Here is a 25,177-nt window from a genome sequence, read left to right as displayed (position 1 = left end):
TAATACGCGGTGTTGGTGGACCAGGAGAGATCATCACTGATGTGCACCCCCAGGAACCTGGCGCTGCTCACTCTCTCCACCGCAGCACCGTCGACGGTCAGCGGCAGGTGTTGGGTGTGACCCTTCCGGAAGTCAACAACAATCTCCTTGGTCTTGTCGACGTTCAGCAGGAGGTTGTTGTCCCTGCACCACGTGGTCAGAAGGTCAACCTCCAGCCTGTATTGAGTCTCGTCTCCCTTGGTGATGAGACCCACCAGAGTCGTGTCGTCAGCAAACTTCACGATACGGTTGTCGCTGTAGGTTGCAGTGCAGTCATGCGTCAGGAGGGTGAAGAGCAGCGGACTGAGCACGCAGCCTTGGGGGGCCCCCGTGCTCAGCGTGATGCTGGCGGAGATTTCGTCGCCAACACGTGCTACCTGTGGCCTCTGACAGAGGAAGTCCAGTAGCCAGTTGCAGAGGTAGGTACTGAGGCCCAGCGCATCAAGTTTGCTGATGAGGCGTTGTGGCACAATGGTGTTGAAGGCAGAACTGAAGTCCACAAACAGCAATCTCACATACGAGTCCCTCCTCTCCAGGTGGGTGAGGGCCGAGTGGAGGGCAGAGCAGATGGCATCCTCAGAAGACCGCTTGGCTCGGTACGCAAACTGGAAGGGGTCAGTGGTGGGGGGGAGAACGGATCGGATGTGCTCCATGACAAGCCGCTCAAAGCACTTCATGATGATGGGCGTAAGTGCCACGGGGCGGTAGTCATTGAAGCAGGACGGAGCGGGTTTCTTCGGCACAGGTACGATGGTGGCAGCTTTGAAACACGACGGGACGATGGCCTGCTGCAGGGAAGTGTTAAAGATGTCCGTGAAGACATCCGTCAGCTCACCAGCGCAGTCCTTCAGCGCCCGACCCGGGATGTTGTCAGGGCCCGCCGCCTTACGGATGTTGATGGCGGCAAGCGCCCTCCTCACGCTGTCGGCGGAGAGGCACAGGGGCAGCTCGTGTGAAGGGGGAGTGGCCTTCAGCGGGCAAGTGCTGTTCTGAGCGTCGAAGCGAGCAAAGAAGCGGTTGAGGTCATTGAGCAGACGGACGTCGCCTTCACAGCTCTGCGGCGCGGGCTTGTAATCCGTGATGGTCTGAATGCCCTGCCAAAGGCTCCGTGCGTCCCTGCTGTCCTTGAAGTGGGCGGTAATTTTGCACGAGAACGCCCTCTTTGCTTCTTTGATGCCCCGGGACAGGTCGGCCCTCGCAGTCCTCAAGCCAGCCTCATCCCCTGCTCTAAAGGCTTTGTCGCTGGCCCTCAGCAGCCTGAAGACAGCCCCTGTCAGCCATGGCTTCCGGTTAGCCCGAGTGACAATGGATTTTGAGAGAGTCACATCATCAATACACTTCCTGATGTAGGAGGAAACAGAGTCAGTATACTCCTCAATGTCTGTCCGATCGTCGCAAGTGGCAGCCCTCCTAAACATGTCCCAGTCAGTAGAGCCAAAGCAGTCACGCAGTGCATCAGAGGCACCCTCAGGCCACACCCGTACCTGCTTGCGAACCGGCCTGGACGCTCTCACCATTTGTCTGTATGCGGGCAAAAGCATAACAGTGATATGGTCAGAAAGTCCAAGATGGGGGAGGGGGGCGGCTTTGAAAGCTCCTTTATGCGAAGAGTAGACCCGGTCCAGGAAGCTGTCGCCACGCGTAGGAAAATTAACATGCTGGTGAAGCCTCGGAAAAACAGACTTCAGGTTAGCATGATTAAAATCCCCAGCGAAGATGGTGAAACCGTCAGGGTGCGCTGTCTCTTGTTCACTGACAGCCTGGTACAGTTCACTAAGAGCCGCGACCCTGTCGCCTTCGATGTTGGAAGGCGGGATGTAAACCGCGACTAGCAGAATTGCGGTAAATTCCCTTGGCAGGTAAAAAGGACGGCACTTAATGATCACGAACTCCGCCAGTGGCGAGCAGTGCTTGCATACCACTACAGAGATAATTACCGTTTTTTTCCATGTATAATGCGCCCCCATGTATAATACGCACCCTAAAAATGGCATGTCGATGCTGGGAAAAAGCCTGTACCCATGTATAATACGCACCCAAATTTTGACTCCTACTTAAGTCCGTAAACGTAAAATTATTTCAGAAAAAAGATCATCTTTAGGAACAACCGGATGTTATTCTGCAGGTCAGTATCACTACGCATGCGCTAGCAAACTCGATAGCGAAGAAATGTTTCGGATTTGTGTAGGGTACATTGTGACAGCAAACAAGCAGGTGATCAAGCAAGCGTCTGATACGAGAGCATTGTGTTCGTATGGAGCATGTTTGAACTGAACAGCAGAGAAGAAAGCGTATCTGTAATGGCGGCCTCCGTATCATATCCGGATTAAAAAAAAAAAACTTTTCTTTTTTTTTTGTACCCATGTACCCTTTATGTCATCCTGGTGACAGAGGACATGTCCAGAGGATGTGGCGCTTTAAAGTGTTAATTACTTCATTTGATTTTTTCTCTCTATTTTTCATGTTTTGAATATGTTCAAGATAAAGATATCAAAGCATGTGATGTGATCAACTATACTAAAAATAACATGTGAAGTGGTAAACTATACTTGTAAGTAAGTGATGTGTTAATAATCAAGTAAAAATTTGTGGAAAAAAACATATATAAGTCGCTCCTGAGTATAAGTCGCCCCCCCACCCAAACTATGAAAAAAAAGCGATTTATAGTCCGAAAATTACGGTAATTTCCAAACTTCAACCGAATCCGTTTTGTAAATGAATGAGCCTTCGCACTTTGTGCAGTTTCAACCAGGAGCAAATGTGCGGCATTGAAGCGGCCGTTGTGCACGGCTGGTGACGGCCTCCACGGCCACGGGGCTCACTCAGGGGGGGGGGCACAGATGCTCTGGAGCCTATCCAGGCGAGGGCCTTCGGTGCCCGTCGCCCGGTTAAAGTTTCAGACGTCCGGATGTACTTTGAGTGGACCGTGCGCAGGAGGCTGATTTTTCGTCTTTTCGCACAAAGACGGCATTAATTAAAATGACCATTTCTGGGGCGACAGATCCTCAAGCCACCAAAGTAATTGTGTCAATTAGCGCAAAGATTGTCCATGCGGCTCGGTAACCAAACACAATTGGCTGCGAAGTTATTTTTTTGTACCATGTTAAAAAAAGATGACTAACCAAAGACTCAAAATTCATCTATGATTCTTACTGAACTAGCTGGCCAGCAACTTTCTGGACAGATTAGCTCTCCACAAGCAATTTTCATTTGTGATAGCAGGAAAACAAGACTGGAGAAGGAACTAAAAGAAGCACATGTCTTTTTTTAACCAAAGAACTTAATCATTTTATGCCTTGTGCCCTCTACTTCCCGACTCACCACACAGTAGTTCAGCAAGACAAAAACAACATACTAAGGAAAGGGATCAGACAACTTCAGTAGGAATAGTAAAATAGTCTTGGAGCTTGAGAACGTCACAATTGCTGACTTCCTGAAAGCAGTAGTTGCATTGAAGGGGCGCTTTTGAGCTGAACTTGTCGCAAAATACACAAATCATCATTGAGGTATCTGAGCAGCTGAAAGGAATTGTACTGTCCTGGCAGCCTTAATAACACAGGGACCATGCCAGATAATGAATATGATGCAAACAACTTAATTTTCCTGATAAACTTTAATAGATTAGTTTATTTTTGCCTCCCATATAATGTTGAACAGAGGGTGTGATTTACCTAAGTCAAATTCCTTGTTTGGCACGCTCAAACATGGCGAATAAAAACTCTTGAATCTTGAATCTTGAATGTTTATTTGTGTCATGGTAACTTAAAGGAGTCCAATTGATAAAACCGTCCACACATGCGATAGTAATACATAGTAGCCAATAGTGGCCTAATAAACAGGCTTTAGGAACATTATATCCAACAATATTTTTAGTCAATAATAACAATTGGTGAAAATAAGATAATTATGATAATTATTATGGTTAGACATTGTTTTAGCCCGCAGCATGCTTTTTTGAGTGTTTTTGGCTTTATTTTTAAAAAATACAACACTTCACTTCCATTTCCATTAACTAATTGCGCATAAAGCACTTGCACACATACACAATCCTTGTATGAAGATAATGTGATATTACATTAATGAGCATTCATTCATGAAGTAAATATATGGTACAAAAAATTATGGACTATGTAATTAAAGAAAACTGTCTTTGTTAATTTGGATGGAAGAGGAATGTATTAAATTCATCACTTGTTAAACAAAATAAAACCCAAATGTTAGTGTGAATTCAAAGAGGAGAGCAACAGCTCCAAACAAAACAGCGTCAGTTGCATGTATTCAAAAGCTGAAGCGCATACTTCGGAAGAACTACATGATTGATTCATTGTGACCACGTTTGTCATTTTCCAAATCACTATCCTGTGAGATGAGTTTGTAAGGTTTCTTCCTCTCTTTCTCCTCCAGCACAGAGTTTCCCATCTCCACATCTTTGCTACGAAGCTCATGCCGGGAGAGGAACTCTATGATGCCTGCTCCGATTGAATCCCCCAAAACATTGGTGGTGGTACGCAGGCGGTCGCTATCACACAAAAAAGAGGACGTCACTGTAGATATCACTAATTTAGCTTGATTATATAATTTTTAAAATCTAAATAAAACAATGTGACTATTTCATTTTGGTGGTGATATTGTGGTAATGTGGTTTATTCATTCTTACCCAGTTACCCAGTTTTAAATCTAATTTACAAACAAACTGCCCCATGTTGTTTCATAACAATAATATTCTACACCTTTTTGTTCTGCTATGCTCAATAAAAAGCACAGATTTTCATATTTGGATCATCCTAGTTGAGGAGACAGGGATTTTTCCACATTGCCCTAGTTAACCGAGTAATTTCTGAAAAGGGTCTTCTAATTGGAATTATTAATTTAGGAAACCTAATTATGTTTCTATGTTAAAACTCACTCCAGAAAATATTCAACACAAAGGAAAAGATGTAGAGCAGGACTTCAGGGAGAATCGAAAAATGTGTCACTAGGTGATGAGATGGGGATACTATTGGCCTTTAAAATGACAAAGATGTGAATCCTGTCTTTGCGCTTCATTGTGTCACATGCTTATACGATACTCACAGGAACCAATCAACTGCAATGATCAGAGTGATGTCATCAGTAGGAAGTCCAACAGAAGTCAGTACAATTACCATAGTGACCAGGCCTGCTTGTGGAATCCCGGCAGCTCCAATACTAGCTGCAGTTGCTGTAATACTTGATTAAAGGGCACACCTTTAATTTGTATATGTTTGTTATTCTTTACGCGAGTCATTATTTGTTCATTCTTACCTAATGGTAATGATCTGACCAAAGTTCATTTCCATGTTGTTGACTTGGGCAATAAAAATGGCCGCCAGCGCCTCATAGAGTGCGGTGCCGTCCATGTTGATGGTAGCACCCACAGGCAATACAAAGCGAGTAATTCGCTTGTCTATTTTGTTGTTCTCCTCCAGACATTTGAACGTGACAGGAAGGGTGGCTGAGCTGGGAGATAACAACACAAAAATAAGACACGTTTGCACCACACTTTACCCGAAAATTAGAGATCGTTACAATAAATCTGATGCTAACTGTTAGATTCAGGCCGCACCTGGAAGAGGTGCCCAACGCAGTGATCAAAGCTTGCAAAAGCCCAGCAATAAAAATGAAAGGGTTCTGCCGAGTGATGACAAAATACAGCGTGGGAAGAATAAGAATGGCATGGATCATAAGACCAATGATCACTGTGATCGTATACATGCCCAACTGGCCACCCATTTGTGTAAGGTCATCCATCTCCACTATTTTCCCCGCAATGAGGAACAGGATACCAATAGGAGCATACCTGACAGAAGGAGGAGGTAAGGTTAAGACAAATGTGAGTGAAATGCAAATTTAACAGGAAGTCAAAAGGTAAGTCCTACCACATGATGATAGCAACCAGCTTCATGATTGCTTCGTTGAGGCTGTCAAAGAAATCCCTCAGGAGTTGGCCTTGCTCCTTCATATTGCCAATGATCAGCCCGAAGCACATAGAGAAGACTACCAACCCTAGTGCATTGACACCGTTCACCTGACCAGGCACTGGTATCACTTCCTCTCGGGTGATCTCCATAACTTCCTGGGTTCCATTGGTTGTATTAAAGAGAGTGTCGTTCACAGTCATGGTCACATGAATGACTCGTTTTCCATATTTGGTTTTGAACTGGACAAAGAAATAATGAAGGGGTTTGTTAGATCCCCACAGTCCCCACATTTACACACATTACATTGTCATGATCAAATCAATCCATTAACCCTGGGGTCACCAACAATATTTGTCAGAGGGCCAAAGTTTTACCAGACAGTCACCTTGATTGCCAAATGCTTGAATAAAAATCAAATTTAGACATAACATTGTTATTAGATGTTCATTGTTTAGAAATTCATTACAAAATTAAAGGCATTCTTAGCCTTAAATGAGAGAGACTTTTCTTTAGACAGATATTTTCTCTTTGTTTCTAATTATGGAATCTAGTCGTGGGTCGGATTGGATGGTTTGGCGGTGGTAATCAAGTCAAAGTCTGTAACTAAATGCAATTGAGATACTATGGTATAAACGGGCATCTCTTTTTTTTTTTTTATTAAAATCGGCAGATCAAGTATGAGTTGAAACAATTGTGTAAAAACAAGTGGGCCAAATTTTCTCTACGGCAATGCAAAAGACTGATCACCAGTTATCGTAAATGCCTGTTTTCATTTATTATTGCCAAGGGTGGAACAACCATTTATTAGGTTCCGGGAGATAAGATTTGGAACATTATACTTACTTGGGTTGTGAGATGTTACATTGGCTTGGTGATCTGAAACTGTGTGAAATATGTGATATACTATATGGCCTCAAAATAGATAACACATACATACGTACTACATACATACATACATACATACATACATACATACATACATACATACATACATACATACATACATACATACATACATACATACATACATACATACATACATACATACATACATACATACATACATACATACATACATACATACATACATACATACATACATACATACATACATACATACATACATACATACATACACACACACACATACATACATACATACATACATACAAACCCACATAACCACATACGCACACGTGCACATTCGCACAAAGACACATTGATATATACATACATACTACATAAAGTGGCAAATACTTTAACTTACTGTATTTACTGTATTACTTTAGCATTTCCTTGATTCATAATTTCTTTAGTATTTGCTATCACATTTTCTTACTTCACTGCAACCTAAGAATGACATCATGCCAATCTAAAAATTCTGGATCTGGAATCTTCACACGGGATATAATCTCCAGACAATGATGTTGACACATATTTCACATCATTGCTTTTGTGTTGGCGGCTCAGCGGCGCACTGGTTAGCATGTCCGCCTCACAGTTAAGAGGGTGCTGATTCGATTCCACCTCTCACCCTCCCTGTGTGGAGTTTGCATGTTCTCCCCGCGTGGGTTTTCTCCCACATCCCAAAAACATGCTTGGTAGGCCAATTGAGCACTCCAAATTGACCCTAGGTGTGAGTGCGAATGGTTGTTCGTCTCTGTGTGCCCTGCGATCGGCTGGCAACCGGTTCAGGGTGTCCCCCCCCTACTGCCCGATGACTGCTGGGATAGGCTCCAGCACACCCGTGACCCCCATGAGGACAAGCGGTATAGAAAATGGATGGATGGATGCTTTTGTATTTGTGTTCAATTGTATAAATGCATGGAAATATTTAAATAGTATTTTGTTTCTGAGAAATAGCTCATCCATCCCTAAATAGCTCAATCTAATTTGTTAGAAGTGATGGCGCTACTTGTGGTGGGTACACAACAGTGAGTGTGAATCACTTCACTGGTTCTTTTATCACAAACAAAATATTTTAGGCGGAAGTACAAGCCGAAACATGTCAGGTAATGCAACCTAAAATATTTTGTTTGAGATAAAAGAACCAGTGAAATGATTAACAAGTAAAAACAAAATGAACTTACAACTGAACGTACAACTAGTGAGTGTGAATGTTTGGAAGCTGATTTCTTGTCAAATGCAAAACATTGCCAGCTATAAACGATTTAAATACACTAAAGCACACTGAATGAATACTGCTTCCTTAAATGGGAGAGATTAGTAATTTGATGGCTCACCTGTTGTGTGCAGGCTTGGACCAAATTTGGCGGAAACATATTTCTGAAAATGCAGTCAGTCAGAGATGGTTGAACAGAGTAAGAATGCTGACGTACTTAAAGCGCAAGCTACCTGATCAGATCCAAAAAGGCATCTGCAGGACTGACTTGCTCTATCAGCTGTTGCTTTCCAAATTCATCTTTAGATCCTTTTCCTGGGTGGATGATCAGGACAATGAGGATGCCAATGAAGACTGCAATAAAGGTAGTGGTCATGTAGTAAACCACAGCTCTCATGCCCATCTTGCCCGAGGCTTTGCTGTCCAATGCTGCCATTCCTAATGCACACAAAGGTGGAGAAACAACACAGGATTTAGAGATATGGAGAATGAAAGCTCCACATAACCCTTACAAACACTAGGAAAATATAGTCACCAAATGTTTCACAGAAACAGAGGCTCAAGCTGTCACAGATTTAATTAAACCTTCCAGGTACATCTATATATTCGTAAACCTAACCTAACTTCAGGAATCTGCTGTTGAACAATAATACGCTTGTTGTAACCTCTAACCTCGGCCCCACTTTAAAATGAAACCTGTGGCAAAAGAATTAGAGGTAAGTATGACTGCAGGAAGCCTGAAACGTTGCTCACTGCACTGCACTCTACTGGCCTGGATGAATGCAGCCGTTATTTAAAAATATTTCAAAAATTTAGAGAACCGCAGTCAGGTAGCCTAAAGCATAATGTGCAAAATAAAACAGTGGTGCAACTCAGTGAGGGTTGTAACGTCCTTATTTGCAATTTAGCTGTGATGGCCTGAAGGACAAAGCTATTTTGGAGCTTGCTAGTCCTCCACCAAATGCTGTGGAACCTCTTTCCAGACGCCAGCAAGGAGAACAGACAATACTGAAAGGTGTGAGGAGTCAATGCTAAAATTCTCGGCTTTGGATGCTGTGAATGTGTGATCAAATATTGCGTCATTTCCAAGGAGGTAATAATGAACTGTAAAGTGAGAACTGTTTCTGTGCCATGTTCGAGATGGAAAGAGAAGAAGTCCCAATCATCTTTTCCACTGTCCTTACGACTCTCACAATTTTCCTGCAGCCCCCAGACCACAAAACTATCTGGGTTGGTTCAATCTCAAATTGACAATTATCTTCTTTAGCTTTTTCCACATTCCGAATCGGGCTTCCGAGTCCACCAGCTGCTCCACCTCCTCTTTGTACTTCAGGTCATTAAACATCCCCAATGAGGCCCACCACTATTGTGTTGTTTGTAAACTTTACAATGTTGTTGGTGACACACCTGGGCACACAGTCGTTTATCGTCACAGTAAACAGTTTATTTGTTTTTCATGAACAGATTTATGTCGAAGACTGTTATTTTTGTACCTGTTATTAAACTGGAGACCAGTAAGGGTAAAACAAGCATCTGCAGCATTCTCATCAGTAGTTCTCCAGGGAATGAAAAGTACTTCACCTCTCGATAGGACATCTTGTAAGGACGCAAAGCAAATCCCAAAACAATTCCTATAAAGACAATGAAGATGTAAGTCGGTTAGCCTTTTGGTTAAATGCTTCATTGTGCTAGCTTTGTACAAGGCACACATACCTACAATAACTGCACCAACCGTAAACAGAACAAAGGCATTCTTTTTTAGGAAAGTTTGGATGTCCTCTTTGGAGATCTCTTCCACTTTCCTCTTGGCCTTCATGGTGCGTATGTGAATGCCTTCTCTGAAACGCTGCATCCTGCTGCAGTTAAACAGTCGGTTATGTTGGCATTTGGATGTGGATAGTGCATTAATTGATTCTTTATTTTTTAAATAATTTTGATTTGATTGGCACATTCTAGTAGATTTTCCAAGGTACAGTATACTTTCAAAAAATGATGATGGTAGCTGACATACATAGCTGCTGTGAGTGAGGTGGGAAGTGATGAAGATTCGATAGGCAAATGACTAAAAAGAGCCTGAGAAAATATTTCAAATTTGATTCGATGTGACCACAGCGGCTCAATGGCGGTACCCCTGCTGACATATACGTACCAACGAACAGGAGACACACTAACTGCTAAGTGCTGGCATACCTAACTACCTACCTACCTAACTACCTAACCCACCACCCATCCACCGACCGACCGACCGACCGACCGACCGACCGACCGACCGACCGACCGTCCGTCCGTCCGTCCGTCCGTCCGTCCGTCCGTCCGTCCGTCCGTCCGTCCGTCCGTCCGTCTGTCTGTCTGTCTGTCTGTCTGTCTATCTATCTATCTATCTATCTATCTATCTATCTATCTATCTATCTATCTATCTATCTATCTATCTATCTATCTATCTATCGGTCTATCTATCTATCGGTCTATCTATCTATCTATCTATCTATCTGTCTATCTGTCTATCTATCTATCTTTCTATCTGTCTATCTGTCTATCTGTCTGTCTATCTATATATATATATATATATATGTATATGTACTATATACGTATATATATATGTATATGTACTATACACGTATATATATACTATGTACATAACACATTATGTACACAAATATTCACAGAGACACACTACATTGTAGTATTGTAGTGACTACAATACTTGCGATTCTTAAGCACCTGATGCAATTCATAAATCCATAACATACAAGCTCGTTATTTGAGTCACATACCTCTGAAAATTTGCTGTTTATTTCTTCTCTGCTGATGGTTACCTTGCAGGTGGGATGAGAGAAGCAGTTTGCGTTCTTTTAGGGATTCAGGACAGAGTGATGAACTGCAGAACACAGAATATGAGGAGAGATGGTGCTTTCCTACTAATAGTATAACTGAGAAGAGAGAGACAGGAAAAGAGAGGGCGGGTGACCAACGAGGACAAATTATAAAATGATCCTCCTATTGGTTGCTGATAATGGTGACACATTTTTAGGCAAACTCACAGTTACGTCAACTCATCATCCACTTCAGTCTTTTCCTCCTTTTGTGTTTACCACCATCTGCAAGCTGCTTTGATGTAACCATTCCTACGAATGGAAAATAGACCTGTGTTAAAAGATACACATTGTCTCACTGTTTTAATTTGAGCCATTTCCACAGAGAACATGCCATTCCACAATTAGTTGAAAAAAAACCCTACAGCTTATGCTATCATGACCGCACTGTATGGAAAAATAGTCCCTGATTAATGTTTTTACCGTTTTCTTCCATGTATATATATACATACCGTAATTTTCCATGTATAATACGCCCCCATGTATAATACGCACCCTAAAAATGGCATGTTGACGCTGGAAAAAACCCTGTTCCCATGTATAATACGCACCCAAATTTTGACTCCTATTTAAGTCCGTAAACGTAAAATTATTTCAGAAAAAAGATCATCTTTGGGAACAACCGGATGTTATTCTGCCGGTCAGTATCACTGCGCATGCGCTAGCTAACTCGATAGCGAAGAAATCTTTCGGCTTTGTGTAGGGTACATTGTGACAGCAAACGAGCAGGTGATCGAGCAAGCGTCTGATACGAGAGCATTGTGTTCGTATGGAGCGTGTTTGAAGTGAACAGCAGAGAAGAAAGCGCATCTGTAATGCCGGCCTCCGTATCATATCCATAAAAAAAAACAAAAAAAAGAAATTGTTGTTGTTTTTTTTGTACCCATGTATAATGCGCACCCCAGATTTTAGGACAATAAATTAGTTAAATTTTGCGCATTATACATGGAAAAAAACGGTATTTTGTGTCGTCTACTTGTATGTCTATCGTGTACTATTTCTCGTCACCGTGGGATAGAGGAAACGGAATTTCGGTTTCTTTGTGTGTCTTGACATATGAAGGGATTGACAATAAAAGCACACTTTGACTTTGACTTTGATGAAGTAAAGAATAATTAGAGAAGAATACCCCTAAATTCAGGTTAGTTTTTCAAAGTACCATATATAATGGGAGGTATGTTAATCAGTTTTTAGCTATTTTAGTAAGAAATCGGTATTTCTTTCTGCTTTTTAACGTGTCCTCCCCTAAAGGATTACTGTGCCTATTTTAGGGTTAGGGTTAGTGTGAATGCAGGTAAAAGCCCAGTTGTTTTCAGTTATTTGAAGACACAACTATTTTACAGATACTAAAGGCCGAAACTACACTGATTTGCATCGGTGTCTCAACCTAGCGCAGACATTGAAATTTGTCTATTTGCTGAGATTGTTAGAATAGAATTGTTGTTAGAATAAGACTCTTTGGCACACATGTTTAGCTAGGTAGTTTGAGCTTTGCTGTTATTTTGCTATGACACTTCTCTTGTTTTCACTGGCTTTTCCCTTCAGTTGAGATTGAAAGCTCACACACAAATTCCTGTCTCAATCTTTCTGGCATACATTAAATAGTTAAACTGAGAAAGCAGCTTCCTGATGATTCCTATTAGCATAGCGAGCATTAAAGAAAGAACTGGAAAACTATAACAAGACAAAATATTTTTCCTTCTCCCTCAACCTACACTAAACATATGAACATGTTAATTTCCCTGATGTGTGATGTGTCTTAACACTAGTTACTTGGATATAGTGATACATGTCGGTTCCAATGATTCTAGGATGAGACAATCAGAGATAACAAAGAAAAACATAGTGAGGACTTGTGATCTCGCCAGAAAGATGAGTTGGCATCGAGTAATTGTCTCTGGCCCCTTGCCTGCGAAAGGTAATGGTGAGAGGTTTTGTAGATTCTTCTCGCTTAATCGGTGGATGGCTGGTTTCTACAAGAATCAGAGACTTCAGCTTATAGATAACCTGTCCTCCTTCTGGGGCTGCCCCGACCTGCTGAGGAAGGACGGCCTTCATCCTAACCGTGAAGGCGCCATCACTCTTTCTAGTGACATGGATTACTGTTTGAGCCGTTCATGACAGGCCACTTTAGAGCAGGCCGGGTCTGTTAAGATAAAGTTAACTAGCGCGAGGCTGGACTCCCATCATTCACAAAGCTCCTTTTGTAGACTAGAGCGTCACAGTTTGAATAGTGCTGCAGCATACATTGACACACTTTCTACTGAGGTAGTAGACAAGTCCAATTACTCTGCCCTGACCGGTCTCGCTGATGGCACGGTGCCTGCTCCTAATAACAGTACGTGTCTGCCAAATATAAACGATCAAATTTCTATGGTTGTCGCACAAACAAACTTTTTAAAGGTAAGGCCGGGCCTAGACAACACAATCTTACTTGTATTTCGTCCTTCAATAGATACGGACTCTGATCAACCGATTAGACTCAAACTCGATTTTATACTTAGATCACTTCACACAAAAGCGCTACTCGTTAATGACCTCATCACAGACTATAATATAAACATTTTAGTTAAAACCTAATGTATTGCTGCCGCTTAATGAAATTTTGTGAGCTTGCATGTTGCGCGTCCTTGTAACTAAGTCCAGTATTAAAAGTCTACAGTTAATACAAAATGCTGCGGCGAGACTGCTCACACAGACGAGAAAATTTGATCACATTACCCCAATATTAGCCAACTTACATTGGCCACCGGTCCATTTAAGATGTGACTTCGAAGTACTTCTATTAACCTATAAATCACTGCATGGCTTAGCGCCTTCGTATCTCGTCGACCTAGTTGTTCCTTACGTTCCATCCCGTAACCTCCGCTTGCAAAATGCTAGTCTTTTAGTGACCCCGAGGACCAAAAAGAAGTCTAGGGTCAAGAGCATTTTCTATTTGGGCTCCAGAACTTTGGGATGCCCTACCGATTGATATCAGAACTGCTAACTCAGTTGAAAAATTTAAAACACGATTAAAGACACATTTTTATGCCATGGCCTTTAATTAACCTGTGGTGGCCGATTCAAAGTCAAAAAAAGTCAAAGTCAGCTTTATTGTCAATCTCTTCGCATGTCAAGACACAGAAAGAAACCGAAATTACTAGGGGTGTAACGATTCATCGATACACATCGATTAATCGATATAATGCTCGACGATTTATTGTCATCGATGCTAAAGGTAAACATCGATTTATATCGCCGTATTTGACCTCGGACATTAGACGCGACTTTATTTTGAAATCCAGTTCATTGTTGCTTGCTTCCTCTTTCCGGGAGCAGTGCGCGCGTGTTGTGTTGTGAGCAGAGCACGCACGTGAAAGGGGAGTCGACAACTAGTACGCGGCTCCTGGGCTGGTGCTATGGCTAGTGTCCAAAAAGACGAGGAAATTTGCTCTCCTTTAGGCTTCAAGTCATTCGTTTGGAAGCACTTTGGATTCCAAAGAAAAGATGGCTCAACGGACAAGACACGTGCAGTTTGTAAATCTTGCCATGCGGTGATCAAATAGTCAGGGACCACAAATCTCGCCGCACATTTAAAGAAAAAACACAACATCAAAGTTCAGTGTTAAAATAAGCACTTTGTATACAACAATACGCTTGTAATTTCATAAATAAAGAGTTTGCAGTACCTTGTTGATTTTGCGTATGAATTGTTATAAATCAGAATATTGTTCTATATTGTGGTGTGTTTTTATTCTGGTATCATGCAATGTTTATCTCACTAGTAAGCCTAAGTGTGACCGGGTCATGTTCGGGTCAGGTTCGTGTGGGATTGTTTAGGGCTTGGTCCAGGAAGGTAGACTCGTTGGCGCCAGACACATCTGGCTTCCATTAACAACTGCTAAGATACCACCATGTAGAGGTAGGGAGGCAGGCTGTGCGGTCATAGGTCAGCCAACAGCCCCATGTGCGCGCTCCCGCGTGGAGGGAAGCGGAAGAGTATAAGGTTTAGGGCGAGGGTAGACAAGGAGACTCGACATCTTGGCTAGGGCGCGAGACACTTCTCTCTGACATCGGTTGACTAAAATCTTTCCCCAATCAGCCGTGTGTGACTGAAGTTTTCCTTCCCCAAGCCAGCCACTTTTTCACCATTTTGTTTGGAAGACCAGCTGACCATCGAAGAGAATTCACTACAATTTTTTTTATTTAAAAAAAATATATATCGATCGTAGAGCACTATATCGTGATATATCGTGAATGAATCGCAGCAGGCTTTAAGATATCGGCAAATATCGTATCGTAGTTCTTTGTATCGATATGATATCGTATCGTGACGAAACCCGCGATTTACACCCCTAGAAATTACGTTTTCTCTATCCCACGGTGACGAGACATATTACCCGATAGACATACAAGTAAACGACACAATATAAAAACAAGAAGGCACAAACAATAAATAATAAGAGTGATGAATAAATAATAAATAAACAGATAACACAATAAATAAGAGGAGCAAAACGGAGCCAGTGTGCATACAGCAGACAGTAAGCATAGCGCAAAAGTACAGGACGCTACGCAGAAAGGGGAAGCGAGTTCAGGATCCTAACAGCCTGGAGTATGAAGCTGTTGTTGAGTCTGGTGGTGCGGGAGCGCAGGCACCTATACCTCTTCCCAGAGGGCAGAAGATCAAACAAAGAGTGAGCGGGGTGACTCACATCACTCACAATCGTGGTCGCCTTGCGGGTGAGATGGGAGATGTAAATGTCTTTCTACCAGCCGTGTTCACTATGCGCTGCAGGGCCTTCAAGTTGTAGTCAGTGCAGCCGCCACCCCAAACAGCAATACAGCTGGAGAGGACGCTCTCAATGGCGCCACGGTAAAATGTAGTCATGACGGCCGGAGGAGCGCTCGCTCGCCTGAGTTTCCGCAGGAAGTACAGGCGGCGCGGGGCCTTCTTCGCCAGAGATGCAGTGTTGGTGGACCAGGAGAGATCCTCACTGATGTGCAACCCCAGGAACCTGGCGCTGCTCACTCTCTCCACCACAGCACCGTCGATGGTCAGCGGCAGGTGTTGGGTGTGACCCTTCCGGAAGTCAACAACAATCTCCTTGGTCTTGTCGACGTTCAGCGGGAGGTTGTTGTCCCTGCACCACGTGGTCAGAAGGTCAACCTCCAGCCTGTATTGAGTCTCGTCTCCTTTGGTGAAGAGACCCACCAGAGTCGTGTCGTCAGCAAACTTCACTATGCGGTTGTCGCTGTGGGTTGCAGTGCAGTCATGCGTCAGGAGGGTGAAGAGTAGCGGACTGAGCACGCAGCCTTGGGGGGCCCCTGTGCTCAGCGTGATGCTGGCGGAGATTTTGTCGCCAACACGTACCACCTGTGGCCTCTGACAGAGGAAGTCCAGTAGCCAGTTGCAGAGGTAGGTACTGAGGCCCAGCTTGTCAAGTTTGCTGATGAGACGTTGTGGCACAATGGTGTTGAAGGCAGAACTGAAGTCCACAAACAGCAATCTCACATACGAGTCCCTACTCTCTAGGTGAGTGAGGGCCGAGTGGAGGGCAGAGCAGATGGCATCCTCAGAGGACCGTTTGGCTCGGTACGCAAACTGGAAGGGGTCAATGGTGGGGGGGAGAACGGAACGGATGTGCTCCATGACAAGCCGCTCAAAACACTTCATGATGATGGGCGTAAGTGCCACGGGGCGGTAGTCATTGAAGCAGGATGGAGCACGTTTCTTTGGCACAGGTACGATGGTGGCAGCTTTGAAACACGACGGGACGATGGCCTGCTGCAGGGAAGTGTTAAAGATGTCCGTGAAGACATCCGTCAGCTCACCAGCGCAGTCCTTCAGCGCTCGACCCGGGATGTTGTCAGGGCCCGCCGCCCTACGGATGTTGATAGCGGCAACCGCCCTCCTCACGCTGTCGGCGGAGAGGCACAGGGGCAGCTCGTGTGAAGGGTGAGTGGCCTTCAGCGGGCAAGTGCTGTTCTGAGCGTCGAAGCGAGCAAAGAAGCGGTTAAAGTAATTTAGCAGACGGACGTCTCCTTCACAGCTCTGCGGCGCGGGCTTGTAGTCCGTGATGGTCTGAATGCCCTGCCAAAGGCTCCGTGCGTCCCTACTGTCCTTGAAGTGGGCGGTAATTTTGCAAGAGAACGCCCTCTTCGCTTCTTTGATGCCCCGGGACAGGTCGGCCCTCGCAGTCCTCAAGCCAGCCTCATCCCCCGCTCTAAAGGCTTTGTCCCTGGCCCTCAGCAGCCTGAAGACAGCCCCCGTCAGCCATGGCTTCTGGTTAGCCCGAGTGACGATGGATTTTGAGTGAGTCACATCATCAATGCACTTCCTGATGCAGAAGGAAACAGAGTCAGTATACTCCTCAATGTCTGTCCGATCAATTCGTCTGGAGTTTGTGTTTTGGCCCCCCTTCCCCGGCTGGTTAGGTGACACCCAAACTGATAACGGTTGTCTGGATTTCTTGTCAACCAATCGGGATGAGGGAACTGAGGCGGATTACCACCCTCGAAGACACTGCCAGGACAATTGAGGGAACCTGCTGCAGCTCTTCACTTTGAATTGGACATCCACTTTTTCTTTGAATTATTTTATATTATGTGTTCTATGTGCCCTCTCTGCATCCATTGCAGCCTGGTCATCCTGGAAGGGGGATCCTCCCATCTATGGTCTCTTCTCAAGGTTTCACATTTTCTCCAGTAGTTTGTTTTTTTTTTAGTTTTTCCTTGCCCTCCTGGGAGTTTAAGATCAGGGCATGTTTGAGAATGTAAAAAAAAAAATCAAGACTTGCTTGTGATTTAGGGCTACATAGATAAACTAGATGACTTGTGAGTAAATTCATCTTTTATTGAAAGTAAAAATACAACAATCCTGTTGTTTCATATTTTTCTTAAAAGACACATATATACAATATATAAATATACAATCACCACAAACCTCCACAAACATTGAATTATAAATAGTTTGGAAGGGATATGACATGGTGGTGATGAATGGGTTCTTTTTAACCATGACGAATAAATAATATGGGATGTCTCCTCTTAAGGATTCAAGAAATTAGACCCGCATAGATCACATAGATGGCATGAGTGACTTTCATACGTTATGTACTGGGGTCATGATAGTTTTAATGTACCTCGTATTTTACAAACTCTTCATTTCAATGGGCATTGCCACCTGTAAAAATACAAGTGACACGCTGAACAAATTAGTCCAAAATGGATTTTATAAGTAAACTACAGAGATTTTGAATTATTTGAAAATCAAAAATACAAGCTGAACAGTAACAACAAACCGTAAAGTGGGACTTCCAATTATCCTATTTTACTTGAATGCACCACAAGTTCAACAACTTTACTAACAGAACACGCCCACCAATCTGACCTCACCTTCTAAGTACCCAATAGGAGTGCCTTGACGCCATTACGTACGATAAATACGTGCTTGGTTGTAATGGACGGGAAGGAAGCCCCATGATTGTATCAAGTGGTCAGGTCGCCACTTGTTTGGGAATTTAACCTTTTCCGTCGTGTGTTAAATGCCTGTTGGAGTGTGTGTGGGGTGACTGGTGCGGATTGAATCGTTGGTAGTCATGGGACTTGTTTACGATATTTAGGCAACGTGCTAAGCTGTGTTCACGTTAAGGTTAGCTTGTACACATATTAACATTCAGGTGGGTACGAGAACCACCTTGTTTATTAAATTGGACTGAATGCCACTGTTACATACATGTTAGCAAAGAGACTCGAGAACTATTAAAAACCGTTTTTTTTTGACAAAATGATCTAAACGTGTAGACTCGATGGTGACCTTCCAGACTTTGTGTCTACTCTCACTTCTTGAATGGATACTCGCCACTTCTAACGGATTAATAGCTTGATATGAAATGTTCTGTTGGAAGTAACACCGAACAGGAGCGTCATTCGGCACATCTTGTGGAACTTGTAGTTTTGTGTTTTTGCACTTCTGAACTATGCCTTGCCCTTCTGTGAAGAAGTTGATGTGTCTTGGAAATCACGTAGCGAGTCTAACCTTACGCGTAAGCCCACTTCGTCAAATTCACACTTCAACATGCAACTCTTCAGCCGAACCAAAATATGCATTCAAACCTAAAAAAGTAGCGGTGGTTACCAAGACGACCCGATACGAGTTCGAACAGCAACGTTATCGGTATGCAGGACTCTCCGAGGAGGATCTGAAGCATCTGGTGAGACTTCCTTCCGTGAGGCTAAAAGCCACTGAACGATTTCTATTTGGAATTTTTACATGACTTTGAATGTGTTTTGCAGCTTGCTTTGAAGGGTTCCAGCTACAGTGGCCTGCTGGAAAGACACAACATCCACACAAACAACGTGGAACATATTGTGAAAAGTCTACAGTAAGATGCTTGCTGCACAGAGATACCCACAGCTATCCTACACTCGTCTCCCAAAATCATAGGTGTCAAACTCAAGTCCCGGGGGTCAGATCTGGCACACCAGATCCTTTTAAGTGGCCTGTGAATTATGTTTATCGATTTAATGACGGATGGCTGTTTCTTGTGGAAATAACAAAATTGCATTTCACTTTGATTAACGTTGCCATATTGCAACTGTTACCCGCCATCAATATTTGAGTTTTTTACCGGCCTCTGGTTTTGAGATATTTTTTGTGCATATATAATAATATTTTGGTTCAGTCATAACAGCCCTCTGAAGAAAACCGTTGTGACATAAATGAGTTTGACACCCCTGATCTAGATGTTATTTTTGCTTTGTGCTGCTACAGTAAATTTGTGAGATGTATTTGAACATGTGTTTCTAGGAAAGAAGGAATTGAAGTTAAAGTAGTGAAAAGGGGGGGATATGATTCCGAAGTAGTGCAATGGGCAGATGCCATCATATCTGCTGGAGGTAAGAATGGTTTGGTTGTAGGTGGAGATGTTGGTAATCGACAGAAATATTGCTTGAGCAAGGCTGAGCAATTTATCAAATTCAAATTGACATCACAATGCAGTAGAAAACAATCTTCACTTGGCAAAGGCTGCAATTATGGGAGAGAAAAAAATGCTAAATTTGGTTTGGTTGTGAGCTTTTTTTTTTTTTTAAAAAAACTATGTATAGGGGTGGAATAGTAGATGTACAGTAGTCTCAGATTGGTGAAATTTATTTCATTTACTTTTATTTTAGTGTAAGACTAACCTAAAGAATGAAATGTAATGTGTAACAACTTTGGTTGTTTATTGTAATACAGATTCATATATTGGTTGTATTTGTTAAATGTATACATGCAAAAGAATACCTTGAAAAAAATAATCACATTGAGGGTGTGGGGGTGAAATATCGCAATTAGACTCATTTTCAAAATTGTTCAACCCTAATTTAAACTTTCCCTTATGTTATTCTGGTTGAGTAAACAGAAAGGCCCAAAACAGTCAAATATACTAAGGTTTCAATCGACTATTAACTATAATACATGTTATGTAACTGCAGTTTGTTTTATTAGGTGATGGGACAATGCTGCTTGTTGCCAGTAAGGTGTTGAGCAAGGAGAAACCAGTTGTTGGAGTAAACACAGACCCTGAGAGGTACAATACAGCTCATCACAAGACAGCAGTGTTTTACTTTCACTTTTCAACACCTACTGACAAAGTCAAAGACAATTACAACATAATGTCTCATCTTGATCATCTCTGTTGCTTTACCCCTGGCTCCATTAAAAAAAAAAAAAGATAAATTATTTGTATTTGTTCTTAGGTCAGAGGGTCATCTGTGCTTGCCTGTAAAGTACACTCGCAAATTCCCAGAAGCTCTGGGGAAACTCTGCCGTGGTGAGTTCAGGTGCGTATTTACTTGCGTATATTCAGAGGCTTTGTGCATAATTTATTGTAAGATACAATCTTTTCACAACTAGTATTTAAAGTTCATCCTTTGAATTATCTTTTACGGTGTGTGTAGAAAGTATCTAGTCATCTTAAATTGTTGTTCAATTTGAATTTTAACATTGTTACTGCACTTCTCTACAGTCTGTGGAGGGCCAATATGACTATGAACCCAAATAATCCATTAACACCTCTTATACAATATAGACTACACAACAAATTGATGAATAACTAGTTTTGAAAGCCGACGTGCTAACCAGTGCGCCACTGTGCCGCCTATTATTAGTAGTAGTAGTCGTAGGTAGGGCCGGAGGTGGAATTGAACCAGCACGCTCCAAACTGTGAGGCAGATGTGCTAACCAGTGCGCCACAGTGCCGCCCTATTTTATTTTATTTTTCTTCTAGACTTGTTGGGGCGTTTACATTGGCGTCAGACTGTTGCCACCAATGTTAACAGCTCAACGTTGACCTGAAATAACCTTCAATTGCTAATTAAATGCTCTAAAATAAAAAAAGCTAACTATACTGACATTATTTTTTCCATGATCACCCAGCCCTAAAATGCTTCATTAAAAATTGAATAGATATTTATACAAGGGAGCAAATGTGTGCTCACCTTCTCTGTACCACTTTCAGGTGGCAGTGGCGACAAAGGATTCGACTTCACCTTGAGGGCACTGGAATAAATCCCACTCCGCTAGACCTGCATGAACAGCAGCTGAGCCTGGAGCAACACAGCCAGGCCCATCGCATCACCACCATGGACCACCAGCAGAGTAAGTCTTTGTCTGCATTCTGTGCCCCAAACTAACTAACTGGTCTTGGAATAAATGTGTTCTCTTGTCAATTTGGGTTGGCTCACAGAGACCGGACTACTGAATGAAAGCGTCTCCAAGCCCAGTCTTCTTCCCGTCCGGAGCCTGAATGAAATCTTCATCGGAGAATCTCTGTCGTCTAGGTACTGCTGTAATTGAAATGCGACCCACTAGCGCTTCTGCTGCATTAATAATCTTGGCTACCTGCATGATCTTTGAATTACTTGCTGGTTCTTCAGGGCGTCATACTATGAGATCTCAGTCGATGATGGTCCATGGGAAAAGCAGAAAAGTTCAGGGCTCAGCATTTGCACAGGAACAGGATCCAAAGCTTGGTAAATCACACACTCGTGTGTGTGTGTGTTTTTTTTGTTATAAAAAAAAACTAATCAGAAGTTGTTTTCCATGGCCTTGCCAAACTTGTCCTGTGCCCGAGAATTTGTGGCATCAAGTCTGATGACACAACCACAATATCCATTGTTAAACTGCATGCACATATGGACACCATTTGTTTCAACATGGTGTTCGTTATCTGACAACCAAAAAAACACTGCATGTAGGCACAGGGTGTCTTGAATTTGAATGTGCTGTGAAATCTAATACCTGTCAAGGCATTCTGTAAAATATAATTTGACAAGGTTCACAATTTTATCAACAGTTCAGGTTGCAGAATTGTAGTTTTTATTCCTTTTTTAAAGATTTATTTTTCTCCCATTGCTGTCTACAGGTCATATAACATCAACAAACTTGCTGAACAAGCGGTGAATGAGATCCTAACAATAGGTACCTTATCACTTTAAGGGAAGTGAACTCAAACATTTTCTGTACAATATTGATATATATCTGATCTAGGACCACATAAGTAAGCGACCGAGGTCAGAGTTGAGAAAATTGCAAATGAGTTGTTCAGACCGTCTTAAAAAAATTCTGATGCGGGTTGCATACGGGCAAAATAATCTGATCTGATTTTGATTTGCTGCAGTATGATCCTTGCCTCTTATTGTCAAGAACATATTTGAGTTGCCTTCCCCTTTCAGTAAACCACCAGTATCTTAGCTGATTAGTAACATCTCTTTATTTTAGGAAAATGTCAAACGGGCCTTGCTATTCCACTAAACCCTGAATTTATTGATAAAGGTAAGTTCATAAAACACCATCATTTCCCCTTTTTTTTTTTTTTTTTTAAACACTGTTATACTTGTGTTCAGTTACTGACTGGTACAATGAGTCATTGGTGTTCAGTCCAGAGGACAGACGCTTGTTCTTCAGCATCCGAGAGCCAATCGTAAACAGAGTGTTTTCAAGCAGCCGGCAGAGAGGCTTCGCCAGCAAGTCTGTCCCTGACACTCGTCTGCTTCCTAAATCCAAGTGCTCGCTCTCTGAACTTTGCTTTCCCCTTAGGGTGTGCGTTCGCTCTCGGTGCTGGGACGCCTGCATGGTGGTGGACGGTGGTAGCTCATTTGAGTTCAATGACGGCGCCATTGCAACAATCAGCATGAGTGAGGACGATCAACTCCGCACAGTTGTTCTGGATAACTGAGGGAAGTCTAAAGCAGATAAAACTGGCTTCTCCTAAGATGTGTAAAGCATTACAGAACCATGTGGCTGGTAGATGAACAGATCTTTTTTACAGGTATTAAGAAAAAGGGGGGGGGGGTAATTTCTTCCTCTTGCCCTGTTAATTCTTATCTTTATCCAATTTATAATTAGGTGATGCAATACTTGACTGAATCAACACCAAAATAATAAAAGCGAACGGGACATTCAGCCACTTGCAGGTCCCATCTGCGCATGTGAGAATCAAGTGTATAAAAGGAGGCTACCAAACAAATGGCTTTGAATGATAGTACAAACCGTGCAGGTGTTGGAAAAAAAGTATACCGTAATTTTCAGACTAAAAGTCGCTCCGGAGTACAAGTCTCATCAGCCATAAAATGCCCCAAAAAGTAAAAAAAAAACCCATAAGTCGCTCCGGAGTATAAGTCGCAGTTTGGGGGGCAATTTATTTCACAAAATCCAAAACCAAGAACCGACATGAACGAGCAACAACAGGCTAAACGATAGGTATGCTAACGTGACAAAACTCAAAGAGGTGAGAACGGGCCTGACGTAACATTGTTATTGAAAAAAAACTATTACATAAATAACACTTTTATAAAACCATCTGTCTCACTCCGATCCATTAAATCCATCGATCGTCCTTTGTCAACAATGGGTGCGCGCCGCTGACGGCGCTTGTACTTCAAAATATTCCACAGGCCCATATAACTATATAAATTAGATATCAAATAACTATTACCGTAACCTTTTTTTTCATAGTTTGGGTGGGGGGGCGACTTGTACTCAGAATTTCTTCACAAATTTTTACTTGATCATTACCACATCACTTACAAGTATAGTTGACCACTTCACATGTTATTTTTAGTATAGTTGATCACTTCAGATGCTTTGATATCTTTATCTTGAACATATTCAAATATGAAAAATAGAGAGAAAAAATCAAATAAAGTAATTAACACTTTAAAGCGCCATAACCTCTGGACATGTCCTCCCTCTGTCACCAGGATGACAAAGGACGAGAAATTTGATCGATGGATGTAATGATTTAGAGTGAAATTTTTTTTGAAATTTTTTTAAAAAAAACATAAGTCGCGCCTTATAAGTCGACCCCCCCCCCCCCCAAACTATGAAAAACCCCGCAATTTATAGTCCGAAAATTACGGTATGCCTTAAATAACTGCACTGTCCCATGCTTGAGCATTGGTGTAAAAAGAATCTTTTCAAAGAATTGGTTACCTCTGTTCAATTAATCAAGCAAACAGATAAAAAAGACTGACCAAAATAGCAATTGTTTTGACCATATTTTCTTTGTCAATATCTTGAAACTGATTAGGAAGAGACGGACGGGCAATATGGCAAGCAAGGTGACAGGGAGTGAAACCCAATGCGATCAATCTGACGGAAATAATTTACTGTCAGCATTTGAACCATATTTTTCATGTTTTATTTAAAATATCAGCTTTTTCCATTGACTCCATTCAAAGTTGGTTGCTGAAGAGCCAGAGATCTGCAAGTGGCCTATTGTGTTTGTGCTTGTGATGTTCCTATTTCCTCTATTCAAGTTTCTATTGGGAGAGGTAAAACAGATTTGTTTGAAAAGATATTTTTGTAGTTGTACTAGTATAAAATAAGATTTAAAAGCAAACATCGCACGAAAGGGAGAATTTAAAACCAAGAGGAGCCTTTTGCTTCTTGTCTTAGGTCAACTGCTAAGTAGAAAGCGCAATAAAATGTGAATTGTTTCCAAGATTGAGTGTTGATACATTGCAGATGCATATTAAATATGAGAGGGCTTGTATGGAAGTATTAAGTCATACTGTGATATGCAATGTGCCATGAGAACTTTCTATGTTAATGTGTTCAGTGTCAAAACATTTTCTGTAACACGGGCCCTGTTTCATTCAACGAACAGCAGTCTGTGATATTATCTGATACAATAAAGGTAAGATTGGTGCTTAATCTTAAACTGCTGGACAAC

At 42.3% G+C, this 25,177-nt stretch overlaps 2 protein-coding genes across 4 annotated transcripts; one reads left to right on the top strand and one right to left on the bottom strand.

Moving 5' to 3' along the window:
• Positions 1 to 3,767: 3,767 nt before the first annotated feature.
• On the bottom strand, positions 3,768 to 11,016 carry LOC133163426 (excitatory amino acid transporter 1-like). Its single transcript, XM_061293306.1, has 10 exons — positions 10,875 to 11,016; positions 9,814 to 9,956; positions 9,594 to 9,731; positions 8,334 to 8,538; positions 8,222 to 8,264; positions 5,937 to 6,217; positions 5,624 to 5,857; positions 5,323 to 5,517; positions 5,113 to 5,247; positions 3,768 to 4,558 (listed from the first exon to the last, which is right to left on the bottom strand). Exons 2-10 carry the CDS (start codon positions 9,950 to 9,952, stop codon positions 4,348 to 4,350), a joined length of 1,581 nt encoding a protein of 526 aa, XP_061149290.1. The 5' UTR covers positions 9,953 to 9,956; positions 10,875 to 11,016; the 3' UTR covers positions 3,768 to 4,347.
• Positions 11,017 to 18,371: 7,355 nt separating this feature from the next.
• nadk2 (NAD kinase 2, mitochondrial) lies at positions 18,372 to 25,165 on the top strand. Of its 3 annotated transcripts, XM_061293310.1 has the most exons (13): positions 18,954 to 19,003; positions 19,086 to 19,171; positions 19,254 to 19,342; positions 19,768 to 19,856; positions 20,449 to 20,530; positions 20,700 to 20,783; positions 21,461 to 21,600; positions 21,689 to 21,782; positions 21,879 to 21,974; positions 22,367 to 22,422; positions 22,723 to 22,776; positions 22,848 to 22,971; positions 23,041 to 25,165. In XM_061293310.1, exons 5-13 carry the CDS (start codon positions 20,460 to 20,462, stop codon positions 23,177 to 23,179), a joined length of 858 nt encoding a protein of 285 aa, XP_061149294.1. In that variant the 5' UTR covers positions 18,954 to 19,003; positions 19,086 to 19,171; positions 19,254 to 19,342; positions 19,768 to 19,856; positions 20,449 to 20,459; the 3' UTR covers positions 23,180 to 25,165. The 3 variants fall into 3 exon arrangements, with proteins under 3 accessions (XP_061149293.1, XP_061149291.1, XP_061149294.1); XM_061293309.1 differs by lacking the exon at positions 19,768 to 19,856 and having other exon boundaries at positions 18,372 to 19,003; XM_061293307.1 differs by having other exon boundaries at positions 18,372 to 19,171.
• The last annotated feature ends 12 nt before the right edge of the window (positions 25,166 to 25,177 follow it).

Source organism: Syngnathus typhle, linkage group LG12, assembly GCF_033458585.1.
Source record: "Syngnathus typhle isolate RoL2023-S1 ecotype Sweden linkage group LG12, RoL_Styp_1.0, whole genome shotgun sequence".
Taxonomy (NCBI): domain Eukaryota; kingdom Metazoa; phylum Chordata; class Actinopteri; order Syngnathiformes; family Syngnathidae; genus Syngnathus; species Syngnathus typhle.
This window is presented reverse-complemented; position numbering and strand designations above follow the sequence as displayed.

Coding starts and splice junctions, on each gene's coding strand:
- nadk2 (XM_061293307.1), top strand. CDS start 18,938: ATGCCTTGCCCTTCTGTGAAGAAGTTGATGTGTCTTGGAAATCACGTA. Junction 20,784..21,460: donor CTCTGCCGTGGTGAGTTCAG/GTGCGTATTTAC, acceptor TACCACTTTCAG/GTGGCAGTGGCGACAAAGGA. Junction 21,601..21,688: donor CACCATGGACCACCAGCAGA/GTAAGTCTTTGT, acceptor GTTGGCTCACAG/AGACCGGACTACTGAATGAA.
- LOC133163426 (XM_061293306.1), bottom strand. CDS start 9,952: ATGCAGCGTTTCAGAGAAGGCATTCACATACGCACCATGAAGGCCAAG. Junction 9,732..9,813: donor GGTTGGTGCAGTTATTGTAG/GTATGTGTGCCT, acceptor TTGTCTTTATAG/GAATTGTTTTGGGATTTGCT. Junction 8,539..9,593: donor GGTCTCCAGTTTAATAACAG/GTACAAAAATAA, acceptor TGTGTGCATTAG/GAATGGCAGCATTGGACAGC.